At 42.6% G+C, this 20844-nt stretch overlaps 1 protein-coding gene across 1 annotated transcript; it reads left to right on the forward strand.

Moving 5' to 3' along the window:
• Positions 1-4138: 4138 nt before the first annotated feature.
• On the forward strand, positions 4139-10213 carry LOC123765319 (glutamine-rich protein 2-like). Its single transcript, XM_045753869.2, has 2 exons — positions 4139-4154; positions 8472-10213. The coding sequence occupies exons 1-2, from the start codon at positions 4139-4141 to the stop codon at positions 10211-10213; spliced, it is 1758 nt and encodes a 585-aa protein (XP_045609825.2).
• Positions 10214-20844: the final 10631 nt, after the last annotated feature.

Here is a 20844-nt window from a genome sequence, read left to right on the forward strand (position 1 = left end):
TATCTCTTGAGCCCATTATGATACTGAAGCCTGTTGATATACAAATTAAACTATGTAGCAAGGTTATTACCACTATAACTTGCTTAACTAAATGGATTTTGGGGTTGAGTTCCTGAGCCTATTATGTACCTCTGTAACTTTCTCAACTACCACCCAAAGGATGGGTATGTGGTCCAGTACCACCCACAGGATAGGTATGGGATCCACTACCACCTACAGCATGGGTATGGGGTCTAGTACCACCCACTGGATAGGTATGGAACTCAGTACGACCCACAGAATGGGTGTGTGTGTTCCACTACCACCCACAGCTTGGGTATGGGGTCTAGTACCACCCACTGGATGGGTGTGGGTCCACTACCACCTACAGGATGAGTATGGGGTACATAATAAATGAACTAAACTTCAACAGTCGAAGTAAAATGAGAATTCTTACTTAATAATTAGTGTTATCCGTAAATTTAATATGTTTAAAGTTGAACATATTGTAGTTGTCATTTTAGAACTAGGTTAACCACACCTGACATGTAGGTACTGTTGAACATAGCTACCTTGTTCTTGACTGGCCTAACCACTTGGGCTGGACGGTAGAGCGACGGTCTCGCTTCATGCAGGTCTGCGTTCCATCCCCGACCGGTTGGGCACCATTCCTTCCCACCGTCCCATCCCATATAATCACAATGGCTTGGCGCTTCTCCTTTATCTTTAGATATTGCTCTTGGGTGATGTTTAACCTAGCTACCTTGCTTTTGAGTAATATTTAACCTAGCTACGTTGCTTTTGAGTAATATTTAACCTAGCTAGCTTGTACTTGGGTAATATGTAACCTACCTACCTTGCTTTGAGCAATATTTAACCTAGCTACCTTGCTCCTGGTAATGTTTAACCTGGCCACCTTGGGCTCGGGCAATGGTTCAGCCAGACCTCTAGATTTATCACAACGTCACAAAAATGATGTTCTATATTTCTCGAACCGAACTTAGCCTAACAGAGGGCCCACAAATCGAAAATGAGTCAGCGCGTCAATTTTTGCGTGTCGTTAGGATTTCAATTACGTCATATTTTGGCCGTTGGGGATCTAAATGCCAGAATGTGATGTACTATCCGCGAGGACAGGTGGTGGACTAGCTTAAGGTAGGAATAATTTAATCGACAGAAACACATAATGTAAAGAAAGCCTCGATAATCATGCCACTGGTTCAATATATCATGAAACCATCGACTTTCATTGATTTTGAATGGTTAACTCTGTATACCCATAATTACATAGGCAAATTATGACTTGTTAAGTTATTTAATGCAAACGGAAGCTGTTGATACCAAACAGAAACTACATTAGTTTTATTAATGCAATAAATAATTGCATCCTTCTTGGCTATGATAGGAATGTACAAGACATGTGCACCCAAACAAAATTCACTTGTGTACTATTTGATAACTAGAAGGCATAACGAAAGATCTCAACAGTCTATCAACCTAACTTACCTGTCCTAGACTTAAATAGGCAACCGTTTGTCTAATATATGCGATGATAATCCTAATATAGTTCATATATGTACAATACTACATTGTGTTTCAAACTCTCACTGTATCTTGTACTACCCACTTCCCCCAATATTAGTGCTTAAGACATGTATCCTTGCCTGTGTAATCACCTCTATCAACTTACATTGTAGTTATTGATATAAAACTTTGCTACAATGTGCCTTCTGCCCGAAACGCTATGCGTGTTAGAGGCTTTGCATGAATGTAAAAATACTAATCTTGTGTAATTTCACTAACCCATTGTACCTTCTTGCAAATAAATTATTATTATACTAGGAAATAGGTTCGTATGTTGTCTTCTTTCATGGGCTTTCTTCAAAATCAATGGTACAAAACGAGGAGGGTTTTTGATGCAACGATCCACGTTTTGAACATTGGTAATGGCCTTTTTAGAATATAGTTTGCATTAATGTGTTAAGGACTAGCGTTGTTCAACTCTTCCCTACTGTATTTAACCATATATTGCACATTAAATATTGCAACAAAAATGTTTATGCTTTATTAAAAGGCAATTATTTCTATAAATATTTAAATGAATAATGTTTAGTTGTTCTCTTGCAGCTGAAATTCACATTTGTAGTGTTATTTCTTAGTCTGAATTAATTTATAGTATTAAAACCATTAATAACTCTTGTAACTTCTAGTTATAACTCTTTATATAAAGAGTTATAACTCAACTTTTTTCGTACAATGATCTACGTAGCAATGTCTAATTTAATAAAAACATATATAATTCTTAATATAACAATTAAGCAGAAATTCGTTGATGTCAAAGTCCATATCTAGCTTGATTTTCAAACATGTAATATATTCAAAATATACTATTTTAGAATATTGTTCTCTTCTTATTTAGCCCTATACCCGATTCTCACCAAATTACTGAGAGGATCAGCTCTAAAAACAATATTTTTTAATATTTAAATGTACTCTCCATGCATGGACACCGCATAGAAATGAGCTCCAAGCTTGGGTTCAGTAATCCTAGTGGGGGCGCACCAGAGATTTATAAAAGTTGATTCACTCCCTTCTTTTCCTTACAGTCAAAGGTACATTTGATTATTCCTAGGGTTTAGTAGCTTTTGTTACTTCTGATCCCACTTGTTGTGCAACTTTCAGTGGATGGTGGAGTTTGACTCAGAGGTCCTCAGGCCAGATTCACGAAAGCACTTACGCAAGTACTTACGAACGTGTACATCTTTCCTCAATCTTTGACGGCTTTGGTTACATTTATTAAACAGTTTACAAGCATGAAAACTTCCCATTCAACTGTTGTTATTGTTATAAACAGCCTCCTGGTGCTTCGGAGCTCATTAACTGTTTAATAATTGGAAACAGTCGCCAAAGATTGAGAAAAGATGTACAGGACCCGGATTCACGAAGCAGTTACGTAAGCACTTACGAACCTGTAGATCTTTTCTCAATCTTTGGCGGCTTTGTTTACAATTATTAAACAGTTAATGAGCTCCGAAGCACCAGGAGGCTGTTTATAACAATAACAACAGTTGATTGGGAAGTTTTCATGCATGTAAACTGTTTAATAAATGTAACCAAAACCGTCAAAGATTGAGGAAAGATGTACACGTTCGTAAGTGCTTGAGTAATTGCTTCGTGAATCCCTGGTAATGTTATTAATTTGGTAGTTGTGACGTGGATTGTTATGCCCCACATGCAAGGTCTTGTTTTTATTTCCATATTAGGAAGCATTTGTCAGTCTTCTGACCATTTGTGGAGTTCATGTAGGTCTGTTTTTTTAAGGCTTCAATATAATTTTCATTTCCAACTTTACCATAAATCTTCGTGTCATCTGCAAATTTGATGATGTTCTTTGTAATATTCTCATCTATGTTATTGATGTATATAACAAAAAGAGTTGGCCCCAAAATGGACCCCTGTGGAACCCCACTTTGCACATCTCTCCAGTTATAGTCATTCCCATTTAGCACGACTCTTTCTTTGTTTTAACCATTGTTTTATCAATTACAGTATTCTACCATTTATTCCACGTGCCTGCAATTTCCTTGCCAGTCATTCACGTGGGACCTTATCAAAGACTTTAGCAAAATCCATGAATATTTTATCCACCTGAAGTCTTTTGTGATTATTGTATCCAAAAATGTGAGCAGGTTTGTCAAGCAGGATTTATTGTTAACAAACCCATGTTGCGTCGATTTTACAAGATTGTTCACTGTCAGATGCTGGATAAAACAGAAACAAGCAGCACTTAATGGGCCAGCCAGAGGCCTAGTGCCCGCGCAGGAATATCCCTGCAAAAAAAAAAAAAAATGCTGGATGATTCCTATTCTTAGGCTTCTCTACATTAACTTGTAGATGTATGCTGTCAAGTTGACCAGACAGTAGTTTTCTGCTGAGCTCCTGCTTTTTTTTCTTTGTTACACTTGAGGCGAAAGTTGCATATTTCCAATCTAGGGAAACTATCCCTTGGTCCAGAGATTTCTTTAATAGGAGTTTCAGCGGTAAGTATTGTGCATCTGCTAGTTCCTTTACGACTTTGGATTGCATTCCATCCAAACCTGGGGCCTTTGAAACTTACTTTGAGACTTACTATTTTACTTTGTCAATGCTCTCCCTAATCATGTCGCACATTATGGGTATGTCTCATAATTCGTATTTTTTCCCTTTACTTACTCTCAAACGTTCTCTATGTCTATAAAACTCGGAATTGTAAAGTCAGTCCTGACCTTAAGCGCTTCCTAGAGTGCTGTAACAGAACTCATGGTCTCCACTCGAGAAACAAAAATATATTTTTTATATTCGTAGAATGTGACTCAACCTAAGTAGAAATGCGATGTAAATCAAGAGTCACTCATCTGTGGGTTGCCCTCGTAAATGTATTTAAAAGCTGTACTTCTCCCAACCAGTTTAAAAGAGGAACTGAGAAATAGTTAATATCATGTAACTAATTTCACTCACATTTCCCTACCGTAAAAAGGTGATAATTAATCATGCCAGACATAGACTATTACATTATGAAATCTGTAGTTCTAGCAACAATACAGAAGTGGTTTTTCTCGTTATTAATATCGGCAAAAGAAATAGAGAAGTGTGTATTTTAGTAAAGGTTCTAAAACATAGCCTAACAATTAGTAAAACTGAGAAGTTTAATGGGCAGAAGCCTAAGAAACAAACAAAAATTAAGATAACATATATGACTTGAGAAAGCAATTTAACAAGAATAGATATATTAATTAGATGACTGCAGAAAAACATACTTTTTAAGGGATAAAATTTAAGATAAGAATAAGACTAATATTATAAGAATTTTGGGGTTCAATTCCCGAGCCCATTATGTGCCGCTAACCTTATCCATTGCCGCCCACAGGATGGGTATGGGGTCCATTACCGCCCACAGGATGGGTATGGGGTCCACTACCGTCCACAGGATGGGTATGGGGTTAACTATCGCCCACAGGATGGGTATGGGGTTAACTACCGCCCACAGGATGGGTATGGGGTCCATTACCGCCCACAGGATGGGTATGGGGTCCATTACCACCCACAGGATGGGTATGGGGTCCACCACCGCCTACAGGATGGGTATGGGGTCCTCTACCGCCCACAGGATGGGTATGGGGTCCACTACCACCCACAGGATGGGTATGGGGTCCACTACCGCCCACAGGATGGGTATGGGGTCCACTACTATTCACAGGATGGGTATGGGGTCCACTACTATCCACAGGATGGGTATGGGGTCCACTACTACCCACAGGATGGGTATGGGGTCCACTACCGCCCACAGGATGGGTATGGGGTCCACTACCGCCCACAGGATGGGTATGGGGTCCACTACCGCCCACAGGATGGGTATGGGGTCCACTACCGCCCACAGGATGGGTATGGGGTCCACTACCGCCCACAGGATGGGTATGGGGTCCACTACCACCCACAGGATGGGTATGGGGTCCACTACCGCCCACAGGATGGGTATGGGGTCTACTACCGCCCACAGGATGGGTATGGGGTCCTCTACCGCCCACAGGATGGGTATGGGGGTCCACCACCGCCTACAGGATGGGTATGGGGTCCTCTACCGCCCACAGGATGGGTATGGGGTCCACAACCGCTCACAGGATGGGTATGGGGTCCACTACCACCCACAGGATGGGTATGGGGTCCACTACCGTCCACAGGATGGGTATAGGGTTAACTACGCCTACAGGATGGGTATGAAGTTAACTACCACCCCAGGATTGGAATAGGGTCCACTGCCGACCATAAAATGGGTATTGGGTCCTCTACTGCCCTCAGGATGGGTATGGGGTCCACTGCCGACCATAAAATGGGTATTGGGTCCCCTACTGCCCACAGGATGGGTAGGGGGTCCACTACCACCCACAGGATGGGTATGGGGTCCACTACCGCCCACAGGATGGGTATGGGGTCCACAACCGCCCACAGGATGGGTATGGGGTCCACTACCACCCACAGGATGGGTATGGGGTCCACTACCGCCCACAGGATGTGTATGGGGTCCACTACCACCCACAGGATGGGTATGGGGTTAACTACCAACCCACAAGATGGGTATGGGGTCCTCTACCGCCCACAGGATGGGTATGGGGTCCACAACCGCTCACAGGATGGGTATGGGGTCCACTACCGCCCACAGGATGGGTATGGGGGCCACTACCGCCCACAGGATGGGTATGGGGTTAACTACCAACCCACAGGATGGGTATGGGGTCCACTACCGCCCACAGGATGGGTATGGGGTCCACTACCACCCACAGGATGGGTATGGGGTCCACTACCACCCACAGGATGGGTATGGGGTTCACTACCACCCACAGGATGGGTATGGGGTCCACTACCACCCACAGGATGGGTATGGGGTTCACTACCACCCACAGGATGTGTATGGGGTCCACTACCGCCCACAGGATGGGTATGGGGTCCACTACCACCCACAGGATGGGTATGGGGTTAACTGCCGCCCACAGGATGGGTATGGGGTCCACTACCACCCACAGGATGGGTATGGGGTTAACTGCCGCCCACAGGATGGGTATGGGGTCCACTACCACCCACAGGATGGGTATGGGGTCCACTACCACCCACAGGATGGGTATGGGGTCCACTACCACCCACAGGATGGGTATGGGGTTAACTGCCGCCCACAGGATGGGTATGGGGTTAACTGCCGCCCACAGGATGGGTATGGGGTCCACTACCACCCACAGGATGGGTATGGGGTTAACTGCCGCCCACAGGATGGGTATGGGGTTAACTGCCGCCCACAGGATGGGTATGGGGTCCACTACCACCCACAGGATGGGTATGGGGTTAACTGCCGCCCACAGGATGGGTATGGGGTCCACTACCGTCCACAGGATGGGTATGGGGTCCACTACCACCCACAGGATGGGTATGGGGTTAACTGACGCCCACAGGATGGGTATGGGGTCCACTACCGCCCACAGGATGGGTATGGGGTCCACTACCGCCCACAGGATGGGTATGGGGTCCACTACCGCCCACAGGATGGGTATGGGGTTCACAACCGCCCACAGGATGGGTATGGGGTCCACAACCGCCCACAGGATGGGTATGGGGTCCACAACCGCCCACAGGATGGGTATGGGGTCCACAACCGCCCACAGGATGGGTATGGAGGCCACAACCGCCCACAGGATGGATATGGGGGCCACTACCGCCCACAGGATGGGTATGGGGTCCACAACCGCCCACAGGATGGGTATGGGGTCCACAACCGCCCACAGGATGGGTATGGGGGCCACAACCGCCCACAGGATGGATATGGGGGCCACTACCGCCCACAGGATGGATATGGGGGCCACTACCGCCCACAGGATGGGTATGGGGGCCACTACCGCCCACAGGATGGGTATGGGGGCCACAACCGCCCACAGGATGGGTATGGGGGCCACTACCGCCCACAGGATGGGTATGGGGGCCACAACCGCCCACAGGATGGGTATGGGGGCCACAACCGCCCACAGGATGGGTATGGGGTCCACTACCGCCCACAGGATGGGTATGGGGTTAACTGCCGCCCACAGGATGGGTATGGGGTCCACAACTGCCCACAGGATGGGTATGGGGTCCACAAAAAACCCACATGATGGGTATGGGGTCCACAACCGCCCACAGGATGGGTATGGGGTCCACTACCACCCACAGGATGGGTATGGGGTCCACTACCGCCCACAGGATGGGTATGGGGTCCACTACCGCCCACAGGATGGGTATGGGGTCCACTACCGCCCACAGGATGGGTATGGGGTCCACTACCGCCCACAGGATGGGTATGGGGTCCACTACCGCTCACAGGATGGGTATGGGGTCCACTACCACCCACAGGATGGGTATGGGGTACACTACCACCCACAGGATGGGTATGGGGTCCACTACCACCCACAGGATGTGTATGGGGGCCACTACCGCCCACAGGATGGGTATGGGGTCTACTACCACCCACAGGATGGGTATATAATAATGATAAGAATAATAATTATTAGTATTTATTTACAAGAAGGTACAATGGGTTAGTGAGATTACACAAGCTTAGTATTTTTACATTCATGTAAAGCCACTAACATGCATAGCGTTTCGGGCAGGTCCTTAATCTAACATATCAGGTAAGATGAAGAGGCACATTGTAGTAAGGTTTTATATCAATAACTACAATGTAAGTTGACAGAGGTGATTACACTGGCAAGGATACATGTCTTAAGTACTAATATTGGGGGAAGTGGGTAGTACAAGATACAGTGAGAGTTTGAAACACAATGTTAGGAAACTGTGTGGATGACATTAGGTACTTTTTGGTTTTACTTTTGAACAGGGGTATGTTGGAGAACTTTTTAATTCATCAGGGAGTGAGTTCCGAAGACTGGGTCTTTTGATTTGCATACTGTATTTTATATAATCCTTGCTGGGTGAAGTACTGGACCGTCCTGGTCGTGTGAAGAAGGAAAGTGACCGTCCTGGCCGTGTGCAGAAGGAAAGTGACCGTCCTGGTCGTGTGAAGAAGGAAAGTGACCGTCCTGGCCGTGTGGAGAAGGGAAGTGACCGTCCTGGCCGTGTGGAGAAGGAAAGTGACCGTCCTGGCCGTGTGGAGAAGGAAAGTGACCGTCCTGGCCGTGTGGAGAAGGAAAGTGACCGTCCTGGCCGTGTGGAGAAGGGAAGTGACCGTCCTGGTCGCATGGAGAAGGGAAGTGACCGTCCTGGTCGCATGGAGAAGGGAAGTGACCGTCCTGGTCGCGTGGAGAAGGAAAGTGACCGTCCTGGTCGCGTGGAGAAGGAAAGTGACCGTCCTGGTCGCATGGAGAAGGAAAGTGACTGTCCTGGTCGTGTGGAGAAGGGAAGTGACCGTCCTGGTCGTGTGGAGAAGGAAAGTGACTGTCCTGGTCGTGTGGAGAAGGAAAGTGACCGTCCTGGTCGCATGGAGAAGGAAAGTGACCGTCCTGGCCGTGTGGAGAAGGACAGTGACCGTCCTGGCCGTGTGGAGAAGGGAAGTGACCGTCCTGGTCGTGTGGAGAAGGGAAGTGACCGTCCTGGTCGTGTGGAGAAGGAAAGTGACTGTCCTGGTCGTGTGGAGAAGGAAAGTGACCGTCCTGGTCGCATGGAGAAGGAAAGTGACCGTCCTGGCCGTGTGGAGAAGGACAGTGACCGTCCTGGCCGTGTGGAGAAGGGAAGTGACCGTCCTGGCCGTGTGCAGAAGGAAAGTGACCGTCCTGGCCGTGTGGAGAAGGACAGTGACCGTCCTGGCCGTGTGCAGAAGGAAAGTGACCGTCCTGGTCGTGTGGAGAAGGAAAGTGACCGTCCTGGCCGTGTGGAGAAGGGAAGTGACCGTCCTGGCCGTGTGCAGAAGGAAAGTGACCGTCCTGGCCGTGTGGAGAAGGGAAGTGACCGTCCTGGCCGTGTGCAGAAGGAAAGTGACCGTCCTGGCCGTGTGGAGAAGGACAGTGACCGTCCTGGCCGTGTGCAGAAGGAAAGTGACCGTCCTGGTCGTGTGGAGAAGGAAAGTGACCGTCCTGGCCGTGTGGAGAAGGGAAGTGACCGTCCTGGCCGTGTGCAGAAGGGAAGTGACCGTCCTGGCCGTGTGGAGAAGGGAAGTGACCGTCCTGGCCGTGTGCAGAAGGGAAGTGACCGTCCTGGCCGTGTGCAGAAGGGAAGTGACCGTCCTGGCCGTGTGGAGAAGGGAAGTGACCGTCCTGACCGCTTGGAGAAGGGAAGTGACCGTCCTGGTCGTGTGGAGAAGGAAAGTGACCGTCCTAGGCGGGTCCAGAAGGAAAGTGACCGTCCTGGTCGTGTGGAGAAGGAAAGTGACCGTCCTAGGCGGGTCCAGAAGGAAAGTGACCAGCCTGGGCGGGTCCAGAAGGAAAATGACCGTCCTGGGCAGGTCCAGAAGGAAAGTGACCGTCCTAGGCGGGTCCAGAAGGAAAGTGACCGTCCTAGGCGGGTCCAGAAGGAAAGTGACCGTCCTGGGCAGGTCCAGAAGGAAAGTGACCGTCCTAGGCGGGTCCAGAAGGAAAGTGACCGTCCTAGGCGGGTCCAGAAGGAAAGTGACCGTCCTGGGCGGGTCCAGAAGGAAAGTGACCGTCCTGGGCGGGTCCAGAAGGAAAGTGACCGTCCTAGGCGGGTCCAGAAGGAAAGTGACCGTCCTGGACACTCCACGCACTAATTACACAGGTTCGGGCCACCTGGCGCACAGATGAGGAGAGTTAGACCATAATTTCTCCCGTGTCAATGAAGATGATTGACCAAGTGGACCTGAATAGACATATAATTGTTATAATTGTTGAAAAGGATAATTTGAAACTAATTACCAATTCGTCTCTAAAGTTCCCATATGATAACTAGGGACACACGTGATATTTAACGCAGAAATAAACCAGAGGCAATTAACCTGTATAATTGGCTGTATTGAAAGTGCTTAAACTACGTTATTTCAGGTCACTCGGCCTAGTCTTCAGCGAAGATTATCACAGTGTTCATGTGAAATACATTTTGAAATAAGATCCGATTCCACTCTCAGTAAATTCACAGACATTTTCGGTATATATTTATAGATGAGGTGGACGGTGGGCACTCAAGTTCATTTAGTTAATTATTGCCCTTGGTCATTAGTTAAAAGAAAGAGGTCAGAGGTCACATTCAAGTTCTTCGAAAGCACATGTTGGTCAGAGGTGAAATTAGTGTTCAGCAAACTGTTCTTTAATGTTATTTTTCAGAACCAGTTCAATGTGGGATTTGCGTTTCAGGGAATGAAATATTTAGCTACACACAGAGATCACACTAACGTGATCACTATACACAGAAATCACAATTATAGCGTGAAGCATCAAATGGACCGTTCGTGAAATAGGATGATTTCCCGGTTGCAATATTTTTACCATGTCGTAGCTCAGTCGATTAAGGCAGCGTCTGGGATCCTCTCGGATGTAGGTTCGAACCCTCGTCACGGCCTTTGTGGATTTTGTGCGGCCCTTGCCCGAACCCCCCCTGCAGTATTCAAAATATCTGAAATGTCGGAAATTTGACTCCTGAGGGTGATTTTTGAGCTGAATTCTGACTCTCTGCACCTATTTTCATTTTCAAATTACGACTTTTTATGCCGAAAATTTGCAATTACTGAATAATGCGATGGATCATATTTTGCCCAAACCCCCCCTGTGGTTTTCAAAATATCTGAAATGTCGGCAATTTCACTCCTAGGCGTTTTTTATAATCCGAATTTTGACTCTCTGCACCTTTTTTCATTTTCAAATTACTACTTTTTATACCGAAAATATGCCAACTACTGAAATCGGCGATAGGTCATATTTTGCCCAAACCCCCCTGCAGTTTTCAAAATATCTGAAATGTCGGAAATTTGACTCCTGAGGGTGATTTTTGAGCCGAATTCTGACTCTCTGCACCTTTTTTAATTTTCAAATTACGACTTTTTATACCGAAAATATGCCAATTACAAGAAACGGCGATGAGTCATATTTTGCCCAAACCCCTCTGCAGTTGTCAAAATGTCTAAAATGTCGGAAATTTGACTCCTGGGCCTGATTTTTGAGCCGAATTCTGACTCTCTGCACCTATTTTCATTTTCAAATTACTACTTTTTATACCGAAAATATGCCAACTACTGAAATCGGCGATGGGTCATATTTTGCCCAAACTCCTCTGCAGTTGTCAAAATATCTTAAATGTCGGAAATTTGACTACTGAGCGTGATTTTTGAGCCGAATTCTGACTCTATGCACCTTTTTTCATTTTCAAATTACGACTTTTTATGCCAAAAATTTGCCAATTACTGAAAACGGCGATGGGTCATATTTTGCCCAAACCCCCCTGCAGTTTTCAAAATATCTGAAATGTCGGCAATTTCACTCCTGGGCGTTTTTTATAATCCGAATTTTGACTCTCTGCACCTTTTTTCATTTTCAAATTACGAATTTTTATACCGAAAATATGCCAATTACAAGAAACGGCTATGAGTCATATTTTGCCCAAACCCCCCTGCAGTTTTCAAAATATCTTAAATGTCGGAAATTTGACTCCTGAGAGTGACTTTTGAGACGAATTCTGACTCTCTGCACCTATTTTCGTTTTCAAATTACTACTTTTTATACCGAAAATTTGCCAATTACTGAAAACGGCGATGGGTCATATTTTGCCCAAACTCTCCTGCAGTTTTCAAAATATCTGAAATGTCGGAAATTTGACTCCTGGGCGTGATTTTGAGCCGAATTCTGATTCTCTGCACCTATTTTCATTTTCAAATTACGACTTTTTATACCGAAAATATGCCAATTACTGAAAACGGCGATGAGTCATATTTTGCCTAAACGCCTCTGCAGTTTTCAAAATATCTGAAATGTCGGAAATTTGACTCCTGAGGATGATTTTTGAGCCAATTTCTGACTCTGAACCTATTTTCATTTTCAAATTTCTACTTTTTATACCGAAAATATGCTAATTACTGGAAACGGCGATGGGTCATATTTTGCCCAAACCCCCGTGCTGTTTCAAAATATCTGAAATGTCGGAAACTTGACACCTGAGCGTGATTTTTGAACCGAATTCTGACTGTCTGCACCTATTTTCATTTTCAAATTACGACTTTCTATACCGATAATATGCTAATTACTGGAAACAGCGATGGGTCATATTTTACCCAAACCCCCCCTGTAGTTTTCAAAATATCTGAAATGTCGGAAATTTGACTCCTAAGGGTGATTTTTGAGCCGAATTCTGACTGTCTGCACCTATTTTCATTTTCAAATTACGACTTTTTATGCCGAAAATTTGCCAATTACTGAAAACGGCAATGGGTCACATTTTGCAAAAACCCCCCTGCTGTTTTCAAAATATCTGAAATGTCGACAATTTGACTCCTGGGCGTAATTTTTGAGCCGAATTCTGACTCTGCACTTTTTTCATTTTCAAATTACGACATTTTATACCGAAATTATGCCAATTACTGAATTTGGCAAAGGTGCATATATTGCCCAAACCCCCCTGCAGTGTTCAAAATATCTGAAATGTCGGCAATTTGACTCCTGGGCGTAATTTTTGAGCCGAATTCTGACTCTCTGCACCTTTTTTCATTTTCAAATTACTACTTTTTATACCGAAAATATGCCAACTACTGAAGTCGGCGATAGGTCATATTTTGCCCAAACCCCTCTGCAGTTGTCAAAATGTCTGAAATGTCGGAAATTTGACTCCTGGGCCTGATTTTTGAGCCGAATTCTGACTCTGCACCTATTTTCATTTTCAAATTACTACTTTTTATACCGAAAATATGCCAACTACTGAAATCGGCGATGGGTCATATTTTGCCCAAACCCCCCTGCAGTTTTCAAAATATCTGAAATGTCGGAAATTTGACTCCTGAGGGTGATTTTTGAGCCGAATTCTGACTCTCTGCACCTTTTTCATTTTCAAATTACGACTTTTTATACCGAAAATATGCCAATTACAAGAAACGGCGATGAGTCATATTTTGCCCAAACCCCTCTGCAGTTGTCAAAATGTCTGAAATGTCGGAAATTTGACTCCTGGGCCTGATTTTTGAGCCGAATTCTGACTCTCTGCACCTATTTTCATTTTCAAATTACGACTTTTTATGCCGAAAATTTGCAATTACTGAATAATGCGATGGATCATATTTTGCCCAAACCCCCCCTGTAGTTTTCAAAATATCTTAAATGTCGAAAAATTGACTCCTGAGCGTGATTTTTGAGCCGAATTCTGACTCTCTGCACCTATTTTCATTTTGAAACTACTACTTTTTATACCGAAAATATGCCAACTACTGAAATCGGCGATGGGTCACATTTTGCCCAAACCCCTCTGCAGTTGTCAAAATATCTTAAATGTCGGAAATTTGACTACTGAGCGTGATTTTTGAGCCGAATTCTGACTCTATGCACCTGTTTTCATTTTCAAATTACGACTTTTTATGCCAAAAATTTGCCAATTACTGAAAACGGCGATGGGTCATATTTTGCCCAAACCCCCCTGCAGTTTTCAAAATATCTGAAATGTCGGCAATTTCACTCCTGGGCGTTTTTTATAATCCGAATTTTGACTCTCTGCACCTTTTTTCATTTTCAAATTACGAATTTTTATACCGAAAATATGCCAATTACAAGAAACGGCTATGAGTCATATTTTGCCCAAACCTCCCTGCAGTTTTCAAAATATCTTAAATGTCGGAAATTTGACTCCTGAGAGTGACTTTTGAGACGAATTCTGACTCTCTGCACCTATTTTCGTTTTCAAATTACTACTTTTTATACCGAAAATTTGCCAATTACTGAAAACGGCGATGGGTCATATTTTGCCCAAACTCTCCTGCAGTTTTCAAAATATCTGAAATGTCGGAAATTTTACTCCTGGGCGTGATTTTGAGCCGAATTCTGATTCTCTGCACCTATTTTCATTTTCAAATTACGACTTTTTATACCGAAAATATGCCAATTACTGAAAACGGCGATGAGTCATATTTTGCCTAAACGCCTCTGCAGTTTTCAAAATATCTGAAATGTCGGAAATTTGACTCCTGAGGATGATTTTTGAGCCAATTTCTGACTCTGAACCTATTTTCATTTTCAAATTTCTACTTTTTATACCGAAAATATGCTAATTACTGGAAACGGCGATGGGTCATATTTTGCCCAAACCCCCGTGCTGTTTCAAAATATCTGAAATGTCGGAAACTTGACACCTGAGCGTGATTTTTGAACCGAATTCTGACTGTCTGCACCTATTTTCATTTTCAAATTACGACTTTCTATACCGATAATATGCTAATTACTGGAAACAGCGATGGGTCATATTTTACCCAAACCCCCCCTGTAGTTTTCAAAATATCTGAAGTGTCGGAAATTTGACTCCTAAGGGTGATTTTTGAGCCGAATTCTGACTGTCTGCACCTATTTTCATTTTCAAATTACGACTTTTTATGAAGAAAATTTGCCAATTACTGAAAACGGCAATGGGTCACATTTTGCAAAAACCCCCCTGCTGTTTTCAAAATATCTGAAATGTCGACAATTTGACTCCTGGGCGTAATTTTTGAGCCGAATTCTGACTCTGCACTTTTTTCATTTTCAAATTACGACATTTTATACCGAAAATATGCCAATTACTGAATTTGGCAAAGGTGCATATATTGCCCAAACCCCCCTGCAGTGTTCAAAATATCTGAAATGTCGGCAATTTGACTCCTGGGCGTAATTTTTGAGCCGAATTCTGACTCTCTGCACCTTTTTTTCATTTTCAAATTACTACTTTTTATACCGAAAATATGCCAACTACTGAAGTCGGCGATAGGTCATATTTTGCCCAAACCCCTCTGCAGTTGTCAAAATGTCTGAAATGTCGGAAATTTGACTCCTGGGCCTGATTTTTGAGCCGAATTCTGACTCTCTGCACCTATTTTCATTTTCAAATTACTACTTTTTATACCGAAAATATGCCAACTACTGAAATCGGCGATGGGTCATATTTTGCCCAAACCCCCCTGCAGTTTTCAAAATATCTGAAATGTCGGAAATTTGACTCCTGAGGGTGATTTTTGAGCCGAATTCTGACTCTCTGCACCTTTTTCATTTTCAAATTACGACTTTTTATACCGAAAATATGCCAATTACAAGAAACGGCGATGAGTCATATTTTGCCCAAACCCCTCTGCAGTTGTCAAAATGTCTGAAATGTCGGAAATTTGACTCCTGGGCCTGATTTTTGAGCCGAATTCTGACTCTCTGTACCTATTTTCATTTTCAAATTACGACTTTTTATGCCGAAAATTTGCAATTACTGAATAATGCGATGGATCATATTTTGCCCAAACCCCCCCTGTAGTTTTCAAAATATCTTAAATGTCGAAAAATTGACTCCTGAGCGTGATTTTTGAGCCGAATTCTGACTCTCTGCACCTATTTTCATTTTGAAACTACTACTTTTTATACCGAAAATATGCCAACTACTGAAATCGGCGATGGGTCACATTTTGCCCAAACCCCTCTGCAGTTGTCAAAATATCTTAAATGTCGGAAATTTGACTACTGAGCGTGATTTTTGAGCCGAATTCTGACTCTATGCACCTGTTTTCATTTTCAAATTACGACTTTTTATGCCAAAAATTTGCCAATTACTGAAAACGGCGATGGGTCATATTTTGCCCAAACCCCCCTGCAGTTTTCAAAATATCTGAAATGTCGGCAATTTCACTCCTGGGCGTTTTTTATAATCCGAATTTTGACTCTCTGCACCTTTTTTCATTTTCAAATTACGAATTTTTATACCGAAAATATGCCAATTACAAGAAACGGCTATGAGTCATATTTTGCCCAAACCCCCCTGCAGTTTTCAAAATATCTTAAATGTCGGAAATTTGACTCCTGAGAGTGACTTTTGAAACGAATTCTGACTCTCTGCACCTATTTTCGTTTTCAAATTACTACTTTTTATACCGAAAATTTGCCAATTACTGAAAACGGCGATGGGTCATATTTTGCCCAAACTCTCCTGCAGTTTTCAAAATATCTGAAATGTCGGAAATTTGACTCCTGGGCGTGATTTTGAGCCGAATTCTGATTCTCTGCACCTATTTTCATTTTCAAATTACGACTTTTTATACCGAAAATATGCCAATTACTGAAAACGGCGATGAGTCATATTTTGCCTAAACGCCTCTGCAGTTTTCAAAATATCTGAAATGTCGGAAATTTGACTCCTGAGGATGATTTTTGAGCCAATTTCTGACTCTCTGCACCTATTTTCATTTTCAAATTTCTACTTTTTATACCGAAAATATGCTAATTACTGGAAACGGCGATGGGTCATATTTTGCCCAAACCCCCGTGCAGTTTCAAAATATCTGAAATGTCGGAAACTTGACACCTGAGCGTGATTTTTGAACCGAATTCTGACTGTCTGCACCTGTTTTCATTTTCAAATTACGACTTTTTATACCGAAAATATGCCAATTACTGAATTTGGCAAAGGTGCAGATATTGCCCAAACCCCCCTGCAGTTTTCAAAATATCTTAAATGTCGGAAATTTGACTCCTAAGGGTGATTTTTGAGCCGAATTCTGACTGTCTGCACCTATTTTCATTTTCAAATTACGACTTTTTATGCCGAAAATTTGCCAATTACTGAAAACGGCAATGGGTCACATTTTGCAAAAACCCCCCTGATGTTTTCAAAATATCTGAAATGTCGACAATTTGACTCCTGGGCGTAATTTTTGAGCCGAATTCTGACTCTGCACTTTTTTCATTTTCAAATTACGACATTTTATACCGAAAATATGCCAATTACTGAATTTGGCAAAGGTGCATATATTGCCCAAACCCCCCTGCAGTGTTCAAAATATCTGAAATGTCGGCAATTTGACTCCTGGGCGAAATTTTTGAGCCGAATTCTGACTCTCTGCACCTTTTTTTCATTTTCAAATTACTACTTTTTATACCGAAAATATGCCAACTACTGAAATCGGCGATAGGTTATATTTTGCCCAAACCCCCCTGCAGTTTTCAAAATATCTGAAATGTCGGAAATTTGACTCCTGAGGGTGATTTTTGAGCCGAATTCTGACTCTCTGCACCTTTTTTCATTTTCAAATTATGACTTTTTATACCGAAAATATGCCAATGACAAGAAACGGCGATGAGTCATATTTTGCCCAAACCACTCTGCTGTTGTCAAAATGTCTGAAATGTCGGAAATTTGACTCCTGGGCCTGATTTTTGAGCCGAATTCTGACTCTCTGCACCTATTTTCATTTTCAAATTACTACTTTTTATACCGAAAATATACCAACTACTGAAATCGGCGATGGGTCATATTTTGCCCAAACCCCTTTGCAGTTGTCAAAATGTCTGAAATGTCGGAAATTTGACTCCTGAGCGTGATTTTTGAGCAGAATTCTGACTCTCTGCACCTATTTTCATTTTCAAATTACGACTTTTTATGCCGAAAATTTGCAATTACTGAATAATGCGATGGATCATATTTTGCCCAAACCCCCCCTGTAGTTTTCAAAATATCTTAAATGTCGAAAAATTGACTCCTGAGCGTGATTTTTGAGCCGAATTCTGACTCTCTGCACCTATTTTCATTTTCAAATTACGACTTTCTATACCGAAAATATGCTAATTACTGGAAACGGCGATGGGTCATGTTTTGCCCAAACATCCCTGCAATTTCAAAATATCTGATATGTCGGAAATTTGAATACTGAGCGTGATTTTTGAGCCGAATTCTGACTCTATGCACCTGTTTTCATTTTCAAATTACGACTTTTTATGCCAAAAATTTGCCAATTACTGAAAACGGCGATGGGTCATATTTTGCCCAAACCCCCTGCAGTTTTCAAAATATCTGAAATGTCGGCAATTTCACTCCTGGGCGTTTTTTATAATCCGAATTTTGACTCTCTGCACCGTTTTTCATTTTCAAATTACGAATTTTTATACCGAAAATATGCCAATTACAAGAAACGGCTATGAGTCATATTTTGCCCAAACCCCCCTGCAGTTTTCAAAATATCTTAAATGTCGGAAATTTGACTCCTGAGAGTGACTTTTGAGACGAATTCTGACTCTCTGCACCTATTTTCGTTTTCAAATTACTACTTTTTATACCGAAAATTTGCCAATTACTGAAAACGGCGATGGGTCATATTTTGCCCAAACTCTCCTGCAGTTTTCATAATATCTGAAATGTCGGAAATTTGACTCCTGGGCGTGATTTTGAGCCGAATTCTGATTCTCTGCACCTATTTTCATTTTCAAATTACGACTTTTTATACCGAAAATATGCCAATTACTGAAAACGGCGATGAGTCATATTTTGCCTAAACGCCTCTGCAGTTTTCAAAATATCTGAAATGTCGGAAATTTGACTCCTGAGGATGATTTTTGCGCCAATTTCTGACTCTGAACCTATTTTCATTTTCAAATTTCTACTTTTTATACCGAAAATATGCCAATTACTGAATTTGGCAAAGGTGCAGATATTGCCCAAACCCCCCTGCAGTTTTCAAAATATCTTAAATGTCGGAAATTTGACTCCTAAGGGTGATTTTTGAGCCGAATTCTGACTGTCTGCACCTATTTTCATTTTCAAATTACGACTTTTTATGCCGAAAATTTGCCAATTACTGAAAACGGCAATGGGTCACATTTTGCAAAAACCCCCCTGATGTTTTCAAAATATCTGAAATGTCGACAATTTGACTCCTGGGCGTAATTTTTGAGCCGAATTCTGACTCTGCACTTTTTTCATTTTCAAATTACGACATTTTATACCGAAAATATGCCAATTACTGAATTTGGCAAAGGTGCATATATTGCCCAAACCCCCCTGCAGTGTTCAAAATATCTGAAATGTCGGCAATTTGACTCCTGGGCGAAATTTTTGAGCCGAATTCTGACTCTCTGCACCTTTTTTTCATTTTCAAATTACTACTTTTTATACCGAAAATATGCCAACTACTGAAATCGGCGATAGGTTATATTTTGCCCAAACCCCCCTGCAGTTTTCAAAATATCTGAAATGTCGGAAATTTGACTCCTGAGGGTGATTTTTGAGCCGAATTCTGACTCTCTGCACCTTTTTTCATTTTCAAATTATGACTTTTTATACCGAAAATATGCCAATGACAAGAAACGGCGATGAGTCATATTTTGCCCAAACCCCTCTGCTGTTGTCAAAATGTCTGAAATGTCGGAAATTTGACTCCTGGGCCTGATTTTTGAGCCGAATTCTGACTCTCTGCACCTATTTTCATTTTCAAATTACTACTTTTTATACCGAAAATATACCAACTACTGAAATCGGCGATGGGTCATATTTTGCCCAAACCCCTTTGCAGTTGTCAAAATGTCTGAAATGTCGGAAATTTGACTCCTGAGCGTGATTTTTGAGCAGAATTCTGACTCTCTGCACCTATTTTCATTTTCAAATTACGACTTTTTATGCCGAAAATTTGCAATTACTGAATAATGCGATGGATCATATTTTGCCCAAACCCCCCCTGTAGTTTTCAAAATATCTTAAATGTCGAAAAATTGACTCCTGAGCGTGATTTTTGAGCCGAATTCTGACTCTCTGCACCTATTTTCATTTTCAAATTACGACTTTCTATACCGAAAATATGCTAATTACTGGAAACGGCGATGGGTCATGTTTTGCCCAAACATCCCTGCAATTTCAAAATATCTGATATGTCGGAAATTTGAATACTGAGCGTGATTTTTGAGCCGAATTCTGACTCTATGCACCTGTTTTCATTTTCAAATTACGACTTTTTATGCCAAAAATTTGCCAATTACTGAAAACGGCGATGGGTCATATTTTGCCCAAACCCCCTGCAGTTTTCAAAATATCTGAAATGTCGGCAATTTCACTCCTGGGCGTTTTTTATAATCCGAATTTTGACTCTCTGCACCGTTTTTCATTTTCAAATTACGAATTTTTATACCGAAAATATGCCAATTACAAGAAACGGCTATGAGTCATATTTTGCCCAAACCCCCCTGCAGTTTTCAAAATATCTTAAATGTCGGAAATTTGACTCCTGAGAGTGACTTTTGAGACGAATTCTGACTCTCTGCACCTATTTTCGTTTTCAAATTACTACTTTTTATACCGAAAATTTGCCAATTACTGAAAACGGCGATGGGTCATATTTTGCCCAAACTCTCCTGCAGTTTTCATAATATCTGAAATGTCGGAAATTTGACTCCTGGGCGTGATTTTGAGCCGAATTCTGATTCTCTGCACCTATTTTCATTTTCA

The sequence above is a fragment of the Procambarus clarkii genome, chromosome 33 (genome assembly GCF_040958095.1).
Source record: "Procambarus clarkii isolate CNS0578487 chromosome 33, FALCON_Pclarkii_2.0, whole genome shotgun sequence".
Taxonomy (NCBI): Eukaryota; Metazoa; Arthropoda; class Malacostraca; order Decapoda; family Cambaridae; genus Procambarus; species Procambarus clarkii.